Here is a 19,341-nt window from a genome sequence, read left to right on the forward strand (position 1 = left end):
ACAGTCTATTATATGTCCGAACACTGCAATAATTAGTCATCAATGAAAATTAAAAACAGCTTTATTTGAAAAACATTGTTTAACAAATTAATAAAAGAGGCACGGTGTAGATACATCGCAGGTGGCTTGGAAGACGTGGGTAATGGTTAATCCATTTTGCAACACGAACTGGAAGTAAGCAACAGTAATTTGTAGCTTGAACTACAGAACTTAAAGATCTCCCTCTTTGCGTTTTTTTTTTTTTTTTTTGCTACATATCTGTTTTCGCGCAGGCGCAGTGAGGGGAAAAAAACACTGTTGAGGGCAATCGGTTCGTAGCTTTGCTTCTTCAACTGTATGATATAGTCACGAGGAGCGACCAACATTTCTGACATGCCAGAAATTCATCCGACCATCCGATTGCCGGTCGGAAGAGGTCAATCGCCTCTCGTTTACCCCTGTACACTGCACGACAAACGACGCACGACAAAGCTGAAAATCGGCCCGACCCGAAAGAGTCGCACGAGTCAGAATTCGGCTCAAAATCGGACGAAAATCGCAGAGTGTATGTCCGCCTTAACACGTCACATTATCCACACGGTCCAAACATGAAAGGTTTTTCTTTTCCATAAAATCTTTAATAATCTTTCAAAATAATTAATATTAGCTAAAACGAAAATGCAAAACAAAACTTTTGAATGTTGTATCAAACATTTGTAAACTGAAATATGAAAAAAGCTCAGCGTTGATAACAATAACAATGCAGCCCTCCATATAGCATTAGATATCTACAGTACAATAATGTACTGTACATGTAGTTCATATTGCAATTAACTACTTTTTAAAAAGACATTATCATTATCTTTTTGTAGTGAACATTGTAGTGAACCATTATATTGTGGCCTCATTCTCTTTTTGAATGTTATATGCATAACTCTAATCAGAAACTGAAAACAAGCTTTTTTTTGTTGTTGATGAGCCACATAAAAAGCACACACAAAAGCTCTTACAAATAGCTGTTTATTTGCTTCATCAAAAGTATGACTAAAACAAGAGATATAATAAAAAATGAATGTTGCAATAATAATATAGTCATAATCAAACAATCGAACACTGCAACGCCATAAATAATACACATTTACAACTGTTTTAAATAAAATCTTATACCTAAAATCAGAATGCACACAACCATTATTAAAAAATGTATTATATTATTATCAAATAAAAAAACCTGTGACATTAATGGAACAGTAAGGCTTTTGAAATTGAGTTTATTTTAGTTGACCTCACTGCCAGGGTGCTCTCTTTCCCAACACACGATTGGTGACTTTCTGCAGAAGAAAGATGCAATGCATTTGAATTGTTAATCAAACCAGTCATGTGTATTCCTGAAATTCTTGAAATAACATTGATTTAAAAACTGGCCTATTGTGTATAACTGCTAGCCCAGAACAGCCGGTATACCTTGTTAAAGAGTTGAGCGTTGAGGCGGTAGGAGCGGTACTCCATCAGTCTCCTTTCCTCCTCCTTTCTCTTCTGGACCTCAGGAAGTTGAGCGTATTTCCTGAAGGAATACACATTTATTTGACAATTAAAATGCATAATTACCGGAACGTCAAAGTCAATAAAATCCACATAAAATGTTGAACTAGACTGCAGGTGGGGTACACATGCCTCGGACTGGGCCTAACTTGAAGTTGAATCACATCAGGTATTCCCCCACCCACACTCAACACACACAATAGGGGAACATTCAAATGTTTTTATATACAGCTATTTATAAATACGGTAACCTAACCTACACCCTAACCGAAAACTTTCTTTACCATTTTAAAAAAACTTTATTTTTATACTGTTTTTTACAAATAGGAACATCCCCAAAAGTAAGATGGCCAGGGTACAAATCATGGTTAAGTAGGTACACACAAACACACACACACATTATTACCTCATGAATCTGTCTGTCCTGTCTATTCTCTGACTGTGTGATTTCCTCTCTACCCAACTGAAAGCATGTAGAAGGCACAAGACAACTTGCAAATAAAACAAAGTAATGGGATCCTGTTTAAATCAGTTAAATTACCCACATTTGCATGTTTAGGTAATATGTGCTCTGTCTGTTACCACCGCATAAGCTATCCAGATGGTTTGAAAATAGTCTTGGTGATAATGTATACTTACTCTCTGGATCGTTGGACCATCTCTCTTCTTGGAACGACTCGTTTACAAGGTACTGGCGCTGGTGAAAGAGGCATGTTTTAGCTCACATCTTGATTGCAAGCTGTACCAAGCTTGTAAAATATATACTGAGCTGACTACTAAGTAGTCAGTAATCTTACCAAAGTAATATCTAAATAATATTAGGGTATTCGGTCACCTGGTCTGAGTGGACGTGATGGTCCAGGGCAGTTGAAGAGCTCTTCTCTCTCTCTGCTGAAGCCTGCCTGTAACCTCCTCTCCTCAACCAGCAACCCCAAACGCTTCATTCGCTCCCGTGAGCGAGACACAAACTCCGGCCGATGGAGCGCCAGAGCTTCCTGTAGGAAAACCATCAATGCAAATGTTTAATGTTATGCTTAATTTGACAATCAACATCCATGTACTCTCTAAAACCACACAGCCAGGGTCCAAAATGAACACTAGCTCCAAATCAGAGTAAAGGCCCGTTTACACAAAGAATGATAACTATAATGACACCTATCCACCTTATTTTTAATGTACGAGCGAGTGTTACCATAAGTAACTTAAATGACCAAGGCCTCCGGTGTGAGTTGCTTCCAGTTATGAAAATGTCTGTACAAAAACAGTTTATTATGCTGATTGATATTGTAAACTGGTATTTATCATTTCATTTTATAATAATCATAAACACACTGGTTTTTAGCACAAATAGTTTTACTGTTTACAGCACTTGTTATTCTTCTAGTTATTTACATATAGCGGCTAATGTGGCAAATCTTACACATTCACAGAAAACAGCTTACGTCAGTGTTGCAAAATATGGAAGAAAATGATAACTATTTTAGCGTCCACACCAGCGTACAATAATGTTCTGCGTATTATATCTAATTAGTTATGTCGTGTACCGCTTTAAATGCTCAAGCTCATTAAATTCGGGTGGATTCTGATTGACTGGCAATTAGTTTTTTTTATCGTTCATCAGCTGAAAAAAATGGTTCTAAAAGTAATTGCAAGAATACCGTTTCTCTGTGCTGTTACTGTTATAGTTGTGGTGTGGACTGCTATTCTCAAAGACTTAAAGGGATAGTTCACTTTGAAATTAAATTTTGGTATGTTTTAGCTTACCTCAAGGGCATCCAAGATGTAGGTGTCCTTGTTTCCGCAGTAGTTTCAATTTTGATATTTTTAGGTCAAACCGTTCTTGTCTGTCAGTCATATAATGCAGGTCTATGGTCACTACCTCAAAGAGCATGCACAGAGAAGTCCAAATTAAACAATTCCCCATCGTAAGTACACATTACGGGGGGTATTCCTTTAACTCTAGGGGTGGTGTGGCGCAATGGATAAGACAAATGCCTTTGGTGTGAGAGACCCGGGTTCGAATCCACTGTGAGACACCAATGTGTCCCTGAGCAAGACACTTAACCCCTAGTTGCTCCAGAGGCGTGCGACCTCTGACATATATAGCAATTGTAAGTCGCTTTGGATAAAAGCGTCAGCTAAATGAATAAATGTAAATGTAAATGTAAACTCTGGCTTGCATTTTATAATGATCTGAATGCTAATTGTATTAACACTATTAACACTAACAACAATTGAGAATTATCTTTTTAATGGCATATTCTAAGACACAAAACGAGCAGTTTGTGTGAGAAAACGAACAGTATTTATATCGTTTTTACCTCTTGTACACAACCACGTCCAAGTGATCTGAGGGCGCGCGCTTCCTGGTGTGTGACGTGTGCGCACGTTCTGGTATATTTCAAATAAATATGGTTGTGAAAAAAATTCAACGTTGTCTGTTGATATATCGAAATCGTCTTCGCTTGCGATTTCCTGTACGTCTAAATATGTTTAGATCTTCACAGTGAAAGGTAACACTTCCGAAATCTCTGTGTAAACAATGAGTGACGTACACGCACGAGAGATCACTTCCGGCGCTTGCGCAGACTAAGCCAGAACGCGCGCACACGTCACACACCAGGAAGCGCGCGCGCCCTCAGATCACTTGGACGTGGTTGTGTACAAGAGGTAAAAACGATATAAATACTGTTCGTTTTCTCACACAAACCGCTCGTTTCGTGTCTTAGGCCATCAATGTGTACTTACGATGGGAAATTGTTTAATTTGGACTTCTCTGTGCATGCTCTTTGAGATAGTGACCATAGACCTGCATTATATGACTGACAGACAAGAACGGTTTGACCTAAAAATATCAAAATTGAAACTACTGCGGAAACAAAGACACCTACATCTTGGATGCCCTTGAGGTAAGCTAAAACATACCAAAATGTAATTTCAAAGTGAACTATCCCTTTAAAACGATTATTAAACCTTTATTGTCCTTGGTGTGAACAGGGCTTAAAACTACACTTTGGTCACCTGTAGTGAAAGGCGAACAAGAGCTGAGGGTTTGTCGCTGTTATCTGTCTCGGTAGCTGTTCTAGACTCTGTTGGCCTCTCATGCTCTTGTTGGTTCTGTCTCTCTCTCAGAGGTTCTCTGGTCGGTTCTCTCCAGGGTCGGATTTTACTGTAAGGCTCAAACCAGGCTTGGGTTAGGCAAGGCGCTGATTCACTCTGTGGCTGGTTTTCCTTGCGACCATCACACTTCAGCTCATCAGCTGAGACAAACCATGACACACCTTTAAGAGATTGGGATATATAAAACAGTAAGACAAAAGGAGAAAACAGATCAGTTGATGAAAAATGCCCTTATCTGTGAACATGCAATATGCACCGTTTGGGTAAGGGGTTCGGACACTCTTGTTGCCAGTGTTTCTCTTTAGAGCTGTCAGGCTTTGGGTGGGTTTAGCAGTGGGGATGAGAACGGCACTGCCAAACGTGTTTGGTGAATGGACATTTTTGAAAGCACCTGGGGAGGGAAAGATGGTTCCTACATCCCGAGTGTGTCTGCGCGTGGCGTTTTTCACAATTTCCAAATCACCTGCAAAAAAGCGTACAATATCCCACAATACATATTTTGTTACTCTTTGTCTTTACATATTTTTTAGTCTCTGTCTAATTTACACAGGTTGCTTTGTTTAAAAAGTGGACCGTTGTTGTGTGACTGACCTGCCTGTACACCTTTGCTGAGCAGTTTGACCTTTGACCTTTTGGAATTGAGGCTGTGGGAGACACCTCTTTGAGAATGATGGGAAAACATGCTTGAAGATGACAAAGAGTCAGCAGAGACCTGGAGGAACAACAAAATATTAGCTAAATAATAAGGAAAGAATGTTTGAATGAAGAGTCAATGTTCCTAATGTATTTCACACAAGAGTTTTCCAATATATTGTACACCCGTTACAGATTTGTGCTTAATTTTCTGGCAGTATAAAATTTGTGCATTTTTTTATACATTTTTATTTAGCCATTGTGCTTACAATTCATTTATAGTTTACAATTCATTCTGTATAGTCATTATAGTTTAACAACCTCTCCCAGTCTCTTGTGAGAGTGCTAAGATGGACATGTAGTGAAAATGATAAAAATGTGTATTTCTGTGAATCAGTTCAAATTGACCACTCGAATGAACTGATTCAAAACACTTATTCAACAATTATTCGCATCACTACACATCAAAGTCGCTTCATAGTTTACTACTATGTACTGTGATATTAGTCATTTTTACTTCTGTTTTTTACTCAAATTTTTACTGTTTTACATTACACTGAGCTACAATGTGTTTGTGGAACACAATAAAATAACACAAATTTATTTAATTTGAATAAAATAAGCCTTTTAAGCAATTTTTTTTTAAAGCTAAGAGTATAGAAAAATGTTAATTAATATTTAATATGATCAAAAGGCTGAAAAATACTGAGATGTTTTTAACAATATACAACACAATATAAAATATCTAATAGCATCTTTCTTTTCAATTTGCTGCTTATCTTTGAACAAAAAAAGAAAATTAACAGTCTGTATGAAAAATGTAATCAGGCAGAGGCTTACTGTGGAGTTATCCGTGCTCACATCATTGGTAGCAACAGAGACAGCAGCATGTTTAGTACTGGGTTTCCTTCGGCCTGTCTTCTGCATATTGATGGAGTTGAAAAGTCTAAGCAAGCTGTCACTGGTTTTCAGTCCTTTACTGGTGACCCGGTGAGGTCCAAAAGCTCGCAGCAGGCGCTCTGTGTCAACGGTGGACATGCTACTACTGCTCGTCTCCATGGACACACTCGAAGACTCATCTCTCTCGGCAGGACAGCGATGCACTCTCTCTTGACTCTCTTCATGCTCAGGCCATGCTTGTTGTGGAGCTGCTTCTAACTGGACTCTTCCTCTCTGCTCTCCTCCCTCTGTGGTCTCATCCTCTCGACCCCTTCTCCTGTTATAGTCTCCATTCCTGCCGTCTGGTTGTAGTATAGTTTGCTGAGTTGGAGTGGTGTTGTTAATGAGACGAGACAGACGCTCCAATCTATCAAGCAGAGACATCTCTCCGTCATTGGTGAGTCGGGTCTCATCCATGCTCCATTTTTCATTGAAGCGACGCCACAGCTGATCCAGAGAAGTGCTAATCTCCATGTTAGTATCCTGAGGTGTTCTATCATGCCTTTTCTTGTTCCCCCGGTAGGACTTTCTGATTGGTTGAGAAGGTAAATGGAGTGGTTCTAGTGGCAATTTAGGCTCCTGCATGGAGCTGCTGTGAAGATGCACATCATCTGTACTGTAGTCTGCCTCCATGTGAAGAGGGACAAAATTTTCTTCCTCATCTTTATACTGCTCATTTATACTAACAGTCTCTATGTTCTTCTTACAGACATAAGAAGCTTCAGGAGCAGTCCTGTCATTTTGGTCAGCAAAAGTGGCTACTGGTTCTGGAAGACCATTTCCAGACACACTTGAAACTGACAGCGGGAGAGACAAAGATGCTGTACATTGATATCTTATATGTAATAGCATCAGTCCACAGTTAATTTTTAATTAAAGGAATAGTTCACCCCAAACATTAAATATTCTGTCATCATTTATTCACCATTTCATTTTAAATCCATATGACTTTTGTCTGGGTTTTTCCTAAGGTTTTTTCTCCATTCTGTCACCTGATGGAGTTTTGGTTCCTTGCCACTGTCACCTTTGGCTTGCTTAGTTGGGGACACTTAATATTCAACAATATTATTGATCTGCTTGCATTGGCACCATTATAAGAGAACTAAACTGAACTGGACAATGACAGGAAAAAAGATTCTTATCTAAAATATCTTCTATTACAAGAATGTCATATGTGGATGAGTAAATGATGACAATTTAAATTCTTTGAGTGAGTTATTCTTTAAAATTCAGCAAATATTGTAGAACTAATAGAAACACTGATGTGCATCTTACCTCTTTTCATATTGGCCCTCTTACTGTAGATGCCTTCCTTGTGTTTTGGTGTAATTATGTTGTCTTCTATCTCTCTAGAGCCTAAAACGTCTATATGAAAGTGTGGAGGGACAGCATCATCAGAACCTGCAAAGGGAGCGAGAGAGAAGGAGAGAGCATGAGAGAGCTGGATCAGACAGATACTCAAAAAGCACTGAAGCAGAGGGCCCCTGAAGGGTTTGGCATGTGGATCAAATGAGGCTTGTGTTGCTGGATTGCCTTTCTCATAGACAAAGACCATGAATAATGCAGGACTGGGTGAGAGTATGAACCATCTGCAAGACTCGGGAGGAGGGGCCAGTAGAGGAGCAAACAATCAATATACACAATCGCAGGTTATATATAGGAAAATGTATGGAAAATACGTAATAGCCTCTGTTGCGTGGATATTTATAATAACCTGTAGTGGTCCATGAAATAATGTTGTATCTTAATTAAAAAAATTATTTGAAAATATAGTTGACGTAAAAAAACAAAAACATTCTACATTCTCCCTTACAATTACATTATTTATAGATAGATCTGAACTAGAACATGTTTTAAAACAAAAGTAGTGTCAGATCTTTCCTTCCGTATTGGGACATGCATCCGAGTGAAAAAATTGTTAAAAAAATTGGTTCTATCCATTGGTTGATGATTGGATGGAGGCAGATCTGAATGCAAACTTGCAGTCGATTGTAAGAAAAGGGCAGGGTTTATGCAGATAGGAGAAACCCAACATATTTAACCAGTGTTGTAATTGTTAACTAAAACTAAAACTACTAAAAATCAGAGTACAGTTCTCTGTGATATACCTGCGTGAGAGCTTTCTACAGTTGTATCAGAGCGACCAGGAGAAAGCTCTGGTTCTGCCTGCGGGACATAGAACAGCTCGGAGCTGCCATGAGGTTTGTATGGCAATAGTGCAGGGACAGCTACAGGAAGTGTACATAGGGAAAAACAAATCAACTGATTAATTTACCAAAATGAGTTAAAAAGCTTATATCAATCCTGTCTTACCTGCCGCTTGGACAGAGAGAGTTCTGGATGTCCCAGCCAGCCTTTGAGAGGGAACAAAGTTTTGTGGGTATCTGGCCTGTAAGTGTACACTGACTGTTCCTGCATTCTGGCCTTGAACCGGCTCTCTATGTTCGTAGGAACTGGCATGATTTGATGTTGAGATTCGGGGGATGGACTGCAGATGTTCATCAGTCATGCTTGACACCATAAGTGAATGTCTTTGAAGTGGGACATCTTTACTGGTGTTTTGACTGTATAGTCTGCTTGAGTGGTATTTCACAGGACTGGATGGATGTTTGGGTGATAAAGTCACGTGCATGTAAGAGTGGTGGGACTTATAGCCAGAGTTTGAGACCAACGCAGCACTGGATAATAGCTGGTTATTGCCCGTGACAGGATAATCCATTTGAGGCATTTTCTGAACACTCTTGGAATCATTCGTAACAGCATTCTCTTTGTCATCAGTCATTTCTTCTCTTTCCTTCTCTTCTCTATGTTGTCCTTCTCTCTCTGTCTCTTTTTTGCTGTCAGATATGTAAGGTTTAATGACTGGCTGATGTCTCAGTTGGGTTCCCAATTTGGCATCTGCTCCTCTGTGGTGGATCTCTCGCTCTAACATCTCATGCTCGGGAACAACACTATCCAATTCTGCAGTACCTGTGATAGGGCAATTTGGCAGTGGAGATGGAGTACGGCGATTGGTTGCAATAGTAATAGAAGTAAAAGGCTGAGGGGTAAGCCCTTCTCTCTGGGGAACTTTGGCTTCTGGATCTTGTTGTAAAGGCGTATAAATTGGAACTGTGTCTGTGTCTTTCTGCAGCTGATCTGAGATATGATTCTCCATGTTACGCAGTCCAACAAAGTCCTTCGTCAGCTGATATCCAGGACCAACACTCGACTGAGCACTGCCCTCAGAATCTGAGCTCCACTGAGAAACAAAGCAAAAGAATGAAACAAAGATGTGTTATTATGAGATCTAGGGTTGGGGAGGACTGTGGGAAGAAGATAGTGTTGAGTGGGAGAGTCAGAAGAAACACTGCAAGCGTGAGAGCAAACAACAGCTTTACCTTAAACACTCTCTATCAGGACTGTTCACAATGCAGTCTGCCGCACCAGAAACAAAACTCATATTATTTCAGAATCAAATTAAATCAAATAAAAACTTCTGGCTGATGATTATCAGCCATAATATGAATTATGATAAGTGGCCAATATTTATAAAAAAAATATATATATATATATATTTTTTTTTTGTCCAAACTAGTTAAAAAAACTACAATCGTTTTAAAGGTGCAGTGTATAATTTTTAGCGGCATCTAGTGGTGAGGTTTGAGAATTGCAAACAGCCAGTCACTCACGGCCTATCCCTCCCTTTGCAAACTCGAAGGAGAAGCTACGGTGGCCGACGTAGGATAAAAGATGTCGTCGTCTAAGTCTGAGTCAGCAGAGAGTAGCAAGTCAAGCAATGAGATTTCTTTATATTATATTTTATATTAAATTATATTTACTTAATTATTCAGTAAAACCACATGTTATGGAAGAGGGAGAGGGGGAAGTATGATCATACTTTCTCTTCTTCGAAGCAGATTTACCCTCCGTCGGTCCTGGAGGGCCACTGTCCTACAGAGTTTAGCTCCAACCCTGAAAAAATCACCTGCCTGTAATTTTCTAGTAATCCTGAGGACCTTGATTAGCTTGTTCAGGTGTGTTTGATTAGGGTTGAAGCTAAACTGTAGGACAGTGGCTCTCCAGGACCGAAGTTGCCCATCCCTGTCCTAAACAATAACTGTGGTCATTCATTTTCCCGAAATTCTGCTGCTTCTCATTCAAGTTAGTGATGAAACGCGCTCTGTATGGCTACGGTAGAAACATGACGTCACAATATGTCGACCTTCATAGAAGGGGAGTGCCCGCGGTTATGTAGATATAAATGACTCATTCTAAGGTAATAAAAACATAACGGTTCATTAATTAAGGTCTTTATACACCACTGAAAACATAGTTATGGATCTTATATTGCATTTCTGTCAATAGATCCTCAGAAATATTACACATTGCGCCTTTAAATACTTCAAGTGAATTTAGGCACCAGTATGAAAAATTGATATTTTGAGATTTGCTAAAGATTACATTTAAAGGTATTATTAAATAGTTTCTTAGTGTTTTTAAAGGTAAACTTTAAGTGGTTTATGGTGCAAAAAATAGAGAAACTGAGCATAAACAATTAAATAACCACAATCTCTTTTATTTACTTAGTTATTTTATTTATCTGACAGATCTGACTACAACAGCAAGTCAACCAATGCTGACATTCACAGAAATAAAATCGGCAGACCTTTCTGTGTACTGTGTTGTTGTATGAATGTTACCTTGGTGTATTTGGTGTTTAGTAGAAGCTCTCTTTTGATGTCTTCAATTCTCTCCCTGTCCTCTGCATTTAGTTCTAAACTTTCACATCGGCGGCCAGAAACCTTCATCAGGATCCAATCTAGAAAACAGACATTTTCACAATGTCAAACCAGTGACAACTTAAGAAAAGCACCACTGGAGGTGACAAAACATGTAAATGACTATACAACACATTGATTACCTCGGGCACGGCTATCTTCTGGGTCAGCGGTGCTTGGCCGGCTTGTAACCATAGAAACAGGTGACTCATTCTGAAGGAGCTTGGCAACTCTGGCAGCCAATGAACTCTCGCTGCAACTGTCGCTCAAACTTCCAACCTCAGCTGAGACATGAGACGAACTATTCTCAGAGGAGCCAATCCCAGCATCTTCAGTCTTGTCCTGGTTCTGCTGAAGGTTCCCTGGTATCGATGGGACATTTATCTGCATGACAGATGTGGCTGTAGGTGGCTTTGCCTTGTCTGGGTCAGCAGCACTGCAGCCCTCAGGCTCAGCCCGCCTTGGGGTCACACAGAGGTCACGTGACTTCAAACTTTCTTCTCTGCTCAAAGAGAGGGCAGCAGGTTCTATAGTTGTGTGGTCTGTCTGTTGTGGCCCCTGGGAGGACGACAAGCTTCCTTTTAAAGCCGAATCTGATGAAGATCGAGTTAGCAGCAGAGAAAGGTTCCCACCAGCCGACAGAGATGTGTCATCGTGATAACCTCGAGTGTTTCGTCCTATCGAAACAAGGGACGTGTCACTCTCTGAGAGACGGTGTGAAGCAGGGGAGGAAGACAGAGAGGATCGTCCAGAAACCAGGCTTTCTGCACGGCCCAGCAAACGCCTGATTTCATGCAGTGTGCCAGAGCCCACAAAAGAGTCATCACCCTCTTTTACCATTTCTCTGGGATCTGGAGGCGGCACAGATTCTGGGCTGAGCTGGATTGGGAGGCCAAAGCTTCCTTCACTTTGTAGAATATCAGATTGTTGTAGGCTTGATGAAGGATGTGATGTTGAATGAAGTGATTGAGTATCCGCCTGGTTGAATATCATCTTTACACTTCTGTCACTGGCTGGCTGGCTTTGCTCATGCACTGATAAGCGGTGTGTGACCGAAGCACTGGAGTCAGCTGACAGCTGACTAGAACCGGAGAATGTCTCCTTCTGAAGACTGTCAACTTACACATAGAAAACAAACATACGGCTTTATAACCAAATATGTCCAGCAACAGAATGCAAATAAAACCAATATCAAACTTTCACAGTGAACAAGATGTCAGATGTCTTTGGCTCACCTTCAGATGGCTGTGTGCTTTTAGTTGGTGTTCCTATGGAGCCTTTGATGGTACATAAGTCAGTAGGAGAGAATTCAGGCTCTCTGATTGGTCCTCGTCGAGTAAATGGATTTAGAATTGTTGAAGGTGATTGGTCGATGCCCAAATTTAGGAGGTACAACTATAGAAATATAAAAACAGAACCATAACTTTAAAAGGTTTGTCTATAAGGGTAGATAAACAAATGACAAAAAAGGGGGCCTAAAGATGACTTCAAACTATTTGAAATTAGACAAAACAAGCATTAAAATAAAACAGCTAAAAATCAAGATATTTCTTATTTTAATTCACCCCTTCAAAAAAACAGGAAACCTGGATATATGAGGAAGGCTAATTTTCATTCATATGGGGGCCTGTTGAATATTGACTTTGACAATAAGGGCCTCAAGAGTTAAAAAGGTTGAGACAAGCTGCCCTCATTGTTCCTCCTACTTGAGCATAACTGAAAACTAAATATGTCATATTTAAACTCAACATTTTACTACCATAATGTATGGCATTTGATTGTATCTATGTGATCATGGAAAGTAGGGCATTCCATACCAGATTAGAGACCTGAATGTGAGTTTGCAGTAAATGGTGGACAACTCAACTTTAATTAAATTGCATTGCATTGGCTACTGGCAAGATTTTAGAAATGCTGTTACAAACAGCAGCCTAAAAATAATATCTGAATAACTATTTGGCTATAAATTGACATTAACCAACAGCCCAGTTGATGGAAAGCCTAAGCAATCAAAAGGTAATTATATGGCCCCGTTTACACTGCCAGTGAAATGTGACCCAATTCCGATTTTTTGCTCACATGTGACACAGATCGGATGTGTTCTATGTGTAAACAGGAAAAAGACGCATGCATTCGGATATTTCCAGATCGGTTTCAGGCCTCATTCATATGTGGATATAAATCGGATATGTGCCAATGCGACTGTCATGTAAACAGGCAGATCGGATTTTCTGAGGCATTAGGCGACGTCTCTGCGGATTAATGACGAGAGAAACCCTGACGCACATCTGCAAAGGGACGGATGGCCCGACGAAACGTGTCATCGTAGGAGAGGAATGTGGAGAGGGGCACATGAAGTGTTTTCACATGATTGTAAATTTAACGAAAATTTTTGTTAATTTACATTTATTAATTTTAAGCAATTAGAAATGTATTTGTAATAAACACTTTAAGTGGGCTATTTAAATGTAAAAAGTGCTAGGACTATTTACATGTTCAATTATATTTTTAAAACATACGCGCAGATTGTAATGTAATATTGTGTGTGCATAGAAAGAATTTGTCCGCAGCCGCTCAAAAAAGAAAAAGAAAATTGTCCATAGCTGCTCAACTCCACTGTCAGTGTTGTGTAAGTATACAGGCTACAGGCAGTTTTTTTGTGTTCATTTCTATTTCTTGTTGCTGTGCAGGCTCTTTATTGCAGTGAACAGCCCTTAATTTATGTGCCGTAGATCGGTCCGTTGCATTACGAATGAAAGCAGTATCAATAATGTCAAATGTGATGTGCAGTCAAGTTCGGGTGTGTATGTTGTTTTAATGAGTGTTTTCACCGATACGCTTGTGATTCATGGAGTTTTAACGAGTTTTATAGACATTGTTTCTTATTCAAAAGTGGTGTTTGGCAACTTTGCGTATCGCAGAGCATGAAACATATTTTGTGTTCGTCCATTTGTGCAAGAGAATTTAACCCTTTAAGCATGCGCGATATGTTTCAGATAGTAGCCTATGGCAAGTGTAAACACATGAATCGGATATGGGTCACAATTTAAATAACGTGTAAACAGACAGTCAAAAAAATCGGATATAGGCAACAAATCAGAATTGGGCATCAAGACCTGCAGTGTAAACGAGGCCTATATAACGACAATTATACATATTCTCTCTTGAATAACGTGCACCGAGGAACCATGCTTTATAAGAACAGAAATCCACATTAAAAAATAAGATACATTTTGATTTCATGCAGACTTTAAAGTCACAACGTAACAGAAGTAGCAACAGATAATTTCCTCTGTATTGTAATGCATGTATAAATTAAAATTAAAACAAGATCGATTTATAAAATAGAATAGAAAAAGAATTAAAATTTGCTTTAAGTACATCCTACTAGTTCTTTTACAGCACTATGTGAACTTACAGGGATTCTGTCTTCAATGTTGAGCTCCTTAGCGTGAGGAGGAGACGCAGGTCTGGAGGTCCAGTAGGGTGCATAATTATCTACCTCAAGACTCATTACAGAAGAAGCAGCACCCACTGAAGCCCGCATACTCTGCTCGCCATGGCAACTGCCTTGAGAGCTGGAGAGAGTGCTGCTCCTGTTGAGGCTTGATGATACATCACTGAAGCGACCAAGACTGACGAGAGGAGACATCTTGATGGAGCTTTTGTCCATTTGAGGACCTGAACTTCCACCTGAAAGTAATGATGGCCGACTGTCCAATGATCTGGTGGCTGGAACGATGTCATCAGATTGTGCCGCTGGAACTCGCTGACTGAGTGTGCCAGTGTCTCTCTGAATAGAGGTTACCACAGAGCTCAGGGAGGAGTGGGAATGTGAGCGATTGACAGGTGACTCAGATGCTTGTCCTCTACATGCACCCGCCCCAACTACATCCACCCGACGGGGTGAGCCACTTCCAGAATGAGAGGAGGACAGTGGCTGAGTCACCTGGGAGCTAACATTAGCACAAAATGCCTGACGCGCGTCTCGAGAAAGCATGTGCATAAGTGCCTCAGACACTGCATCCTGTGCTTTTTTCTTGGGAAACACACCATCAAACCCCTGTAGGTCCAAATTATCATAAAACGACCTGCTAGAACTTTGATTGGCTTTCCAGGCATCTACTTTTTGTAAGTAGCTCAGACTGGGAAGAGACTGTACTCTCCCAAGAGTACCAGAGTAAAAGGGCTGAGCGCCGGAGTGAAGTGTATCAGAGGCCGGTGGATTTAAAACCGGAAGAGAGACTTGTTCATTTGAGACAGGATGGACACGTGACATCATTTGTGCAGTCTCTGAAGGTCCACCAAAGGCTGTAGCTGTTGTTTCAGAGTAGATGGGAGAAGAATGTTGATCACTTAGGTCCAATGATGTTAATAAGCCAGTTTTGGAGTGACTGTTTTGGGCTGATGCAGCCACAAAGGTAACAGCCTCTTGTTTGGAGTGTATGAGTGAGAGTTTGGTCAATGCTGGTGGGGGTCTCATGAGAAGTACTGCAGGTGTGGACTGAGACACAGGCTGCGAGCTCAAAAATGATCCATCTGTCGCTGTTAGATGACCGGAGCTCCAAAGCGCTCTCTGCAGACCTGGTACATGCATCACACCTTCATCAGCTGGTGTGACACATAGTCCACTTTTGTTCCCACTATGATGCATACTTGCTGGTGCAGAGATTGAGCCTGTTTGTCCTGCAAACAGAAGCTGATCATGGAGATGGTCAGTTGCTTGGTATGGGTGCATCTGTGACTCACGAAAAGTAATATTTGACACATCTGGGCCAACAACTGAACCTGCAGCCTTCTGAAATGAAGATGGTGATGACAGTGAACCTCCTTGTGGCTGCTCTCGGCCTGTTTGGAGGTTCATGGAAGGATTCAACTGGCTTTTGTCTATGTTTTGGGTATTTAAAGCAGAGGAAACAGCACTACTGCTGCTAACAGCCACAATAACATCCTCTTCCCTGTCCTCTAATAGGAGCTGAGCAGACATTCCCTCACTAAGCTGCTGAGCAGAGGTCTGCTCCTCTCCTTCCATATATCTGCTGATTTTGTCCACAGCAACATATGAAACACCCCCTTGATCCTCAAGTCCTTTGCAATGGTCTCCAGGTGACAAGCTGTGCTGGGAAAGTGAACAGCAGCTTTTTTCACCCTCTGACATGGACGCTGGTACCTCCAAAGGATGCTGGGAAAGCGTATCCTGGTCATAAATAGTATGTTGGAGGTGAGAAGCATCAGTTACAACTACATGTGAAATCCTGGGACATCTGTCAGAGACAACTGAGAGGTCAGGAAATCCCCTGTGTACATAAATACAATAAAGAAAATATTATGTAAAAAATACGAAAAGGTAAAAAAAGAAAGAAAAGCCCAAACCATGAACATGACTAAACAAACAGTACCGAAGAGGGACAAATTCTGCATCTGTATGCTGAAAAAACACAGAGTCAGAAAGAAGGTGAGATTTGTCCAGGCAGGGAAGCAGGGTAAGTGCAGGTGACATCTGGCTATCCTGAAACTCTGGGGGGAAAAGAAAATCATTTGATGTAATGATTATATACGTCATTATGTACATTTAAAATAAATATGTATGTAGGTAACTTGCGCTAAGGCACGAAGTAATGTACAGTGGGGTTCAAAAACGTCTGAGATGCTTTTTTTAAATTAATGAATAAATAAAAAACATGACAAATTTGTCAGCATCTGAGTGAAAAGAATATCTGAAAACGTTACAAGAATGTCTTAGTATTTGGTTATTCGCCCTTTGCTTTAATTACAGTATCACTCAAACTGCTTGACTATACAAGTTTGTGTGAAACCCTGATGATCATGTTCTCCAGTATAATTTGATTTGATGCATCTTGAACTTGATTAAAAGAACATCTGACCATCTGTACAAAGACTAGAGATTTGCTTATTTGCAGCAGAGATCACAATATCTGAAAATGTCAAAATCCAAAAATCCCAGGTTTAAATTAGATTGAATCTCAGATCTCTGGAGCCCACTGTATAAATACACCTGCTCTCTGTACCTAGTTGTAAAGTCTCAGATCTGTCTATCAGTGGCTGCACACTTAAGTCCTGAGTGTTAATAAATGGTCTTCCATGATTGCCAGGATCTGTGTATGGTCTGTCAGCCTCTGAACCATGCACATTTTGTCCATGCTGCTGGCAGGGAGTCTCTGCAGGGGCCTGTAAAGTTAAAAACATACCTATCTATTAAAAGGAATTAGTGTATTCAAGATTGTATATTTTTTATTTCCAATCTATTTCATTGGTTTCACATTTCTATATCCATATATTCACTGTTTACCTTGTATCTTTTATGATTACTTTTCCATACATTTATTATCAGCTAATCGTTATATTTTGTTAGCTTAGTACATTTCATGTTCTTATGGACTACAGCAGGTAGTTGAATTTCGTCATTAATCTGATTTATGTTTTTATTGTATTTCTACATAATTATTATGAGACTCTAATTTATAGTACTCTAATTACCTCTTCGTTATTCAAATTTGTTTATTACTAATACAATTACATTTCTCATAATTTCTTGTCTACCTTGGATTATCACACTGTGTCAGGAATATACACACAATTATCTATGCAAGTTCCTGTGTGTGATTACTTCGGCCATCAAATACATATGGCAGAGTTTACTATTTATTATTCTTTATCATTTAAGTGGAGTAAGTTAGAGTGATTTACACTACTAGAAACTCTTGTTTTTGTGATGCTGTGTCTGCTATCCACTATTTAGCCTGAAGAAGCTAGCAAGTTATTAGCCGATGACTACAACGCTTTCCACGTTCATCCAAGTCTGTTCTTGCGCCTTGAGTTGAATGTTGACTAAATAAATAAATAATAATACGTTGAGTGCCAGCAAGTCACTGGACAGTCATTAGCGATGACTGAGCACAGCTCACTTGTTGCCATGCAGTGTTACTAGCTAACTTACAAGGTTGTCTCGATTAGCGAGTTAAGATCTATCATGCAGAAATGATATCGACATATTCCAGAAAAAAAAATATTTCAACCATATTTCTAGTTTTACTACTTGACAGCAATTTCCATACACTTACATTTGCAGCATCCTCCTCTAAATCCATGTTGTGGTTGTGACGGACGCACTGACGCAGACGTTAGCGCGCATGCGCACTTGCAAGAGTTTGAATTGACCGTGAAACCAATAAAATACAACCAGATTATAATGTTTAACAGGATATAAAACGGTTCCAGTAGCAAAATCTACTGTGTAGTCATCGGCTAATAACTTGCTAGCTTCTTAAGCGAATTTAGTTATCTCGAAAATATGATGTTAAACACAAGAACCCCATAGCCACACACGGTTTAGCTGAATAGACAACATAAGATCAGACAGTAGCGAGGCGAAATGACGCTGTTGCTATGGCAAAAAGAAATGCCCGCGGCTTTGCGCGGGAAGTGAGAGTACAAAAAGTGCTAAGCTTTATTTATACTTTACATTGTACAAGAGTATTTTGTCTTTTTATCTTGACATAGAACTGAAATACAAGGCATGAATGGTGTAAACGTTATTTAACTGTACTTTACAACCGTTTTCATCATCTTGATCTGCTGCAGATTCAGAAAATTGCATAGATAGGCTATATTAGAGAAAAATAGGCCTAAGTGGCCAATTTTTAAAATCCAGCAAACAAACTAAACAATTTTAACTAAAGGTGTTTAATGTCCTGTAATTATTGTAGTGCCTAGAGAACAAACTAGTAAGCTGGGAAATAGTTTAAAATAATAATAACCAAAATCACATTTTGCTGATTATTTTACCTAATAAATGTTTTGTTGACCAAACGCCATTGTTGTTACACAGGCAAATTTAGTTTTGGAGAGGACATATGGCAGTAAATAAATAAATAATGTAAATCCAAAACAGTTGAAGCCAGGAAAGCATTTCTTTTTGTATTAGGCTACTTAGGATTTAAAACATTTGGTCACCAATTTGAAATCACTTTTTTGACAGGTTTAGAGATATCATTTTTAGTTGCACTAAAACCTATTTGTGATTCAAAGGTTCAAGTCTTAACAACACAAACGTGCAAGGTTCAAGTGTCAAATGTGTATTTAGTGAAAAATCCTGCTGTTTCCCTTGGGGGTCCCTCAAACAAACCAGCAGATAAACTCATATTGTACTTATTATTGTTGTAGAAAGTTGTTACCTCTTATTTTGTTGTCTTCTCTCTTTCAAAAAAAAAAAAAAAATGTCAGGGAGTTCCAGATGCCAAACCTGAAGGCTTGACTTTATTGGTAAAGTTACTAGCAGCTTTCACTTTTATACAATTAATGACCTCAAGGTGTTCTCCTTGTTTTCTTTTTTTGGCACATCCCTAAA

At 39.5% G+C, this 19,341-nt stretch overlaps 1 protein-coding gene across 3 annotated transcripts; it reads right to left on the minus strand.

Annotated features, from left to right (window-relative positions):
• Positions 1 to 983: 983 nt before the first annotated feature.
• On the minus strand, positions 984 to 18,117 carry alms1 (ALMS1 centrosome and basal body associated protein). 3 transcript variants are annotated; one of them, XM_084390985.1, is made up of 19 exons: positions 18,056 to 18,116; positions 17,003 to 17,162; positions 16,373 to 16,490; positions 14,392 to 16,270; positions 12,209 to 12,368; positions 11,117 to 12,091; positions 10,896 to 11,014; positions 8,527 to 9,454; positions 8,322 to 8,441; positions 7,489 to 7,614; positions 6,115 to 7,010; positions 5,233 to 5,353; positions 4,898 to 5,104; positions 4,543 to 4,802; positions 2,357 to 2,516; positions 2,161 to 2,218; positions 1,928 to 1,984; positions 1,444 to 1,543; positions 984 to 1,310 (listed from the first exon to the last, which is right to left on the minus strand). In XM_084390985.1, the coding sequence occupies exons 1-19, from the start codon at positions 18,080 to 18,082 to the stop codon at positions 1,266 to 1,268; spliced, it is 6,516 nt and encodes a 2,171-aa protein (XP_084247111.1). In that variant the 5' UTR covers positions 18,083 to 18,116; the 3' UTR covers positions 984 to 1,265. The 3 variants fall into 3 exon arrangements, with proteins under 3 accessions (XP_084247111.1, XP_084247113.1, XP_084247112.1); XM_084390987.1 differs by lacking the exon at positions 8,322 to 8,441 and having other exon boundaries at positions 18,056 to 18,117; XM_084390986.1 differs by lacking the exon at positions 1,928 to 1,984.
• Positions 18,118 to 19,341: the final 1,224 nt, after the last annotated feature.

The sequence above is a fragment of the Rutilus rutilus genome (assembly GCF_951802725.1).
Source record: "Rutilus rutilus genome assembly, chromosome: 20".
NCBI classification, from domain to species: domain Eukaryota; kingdom Metazoa; phylum Chordata; class Actinopteri; order Cypriniformes; family Leuciscidae; genus Rutilus; species Rutilus rutilus.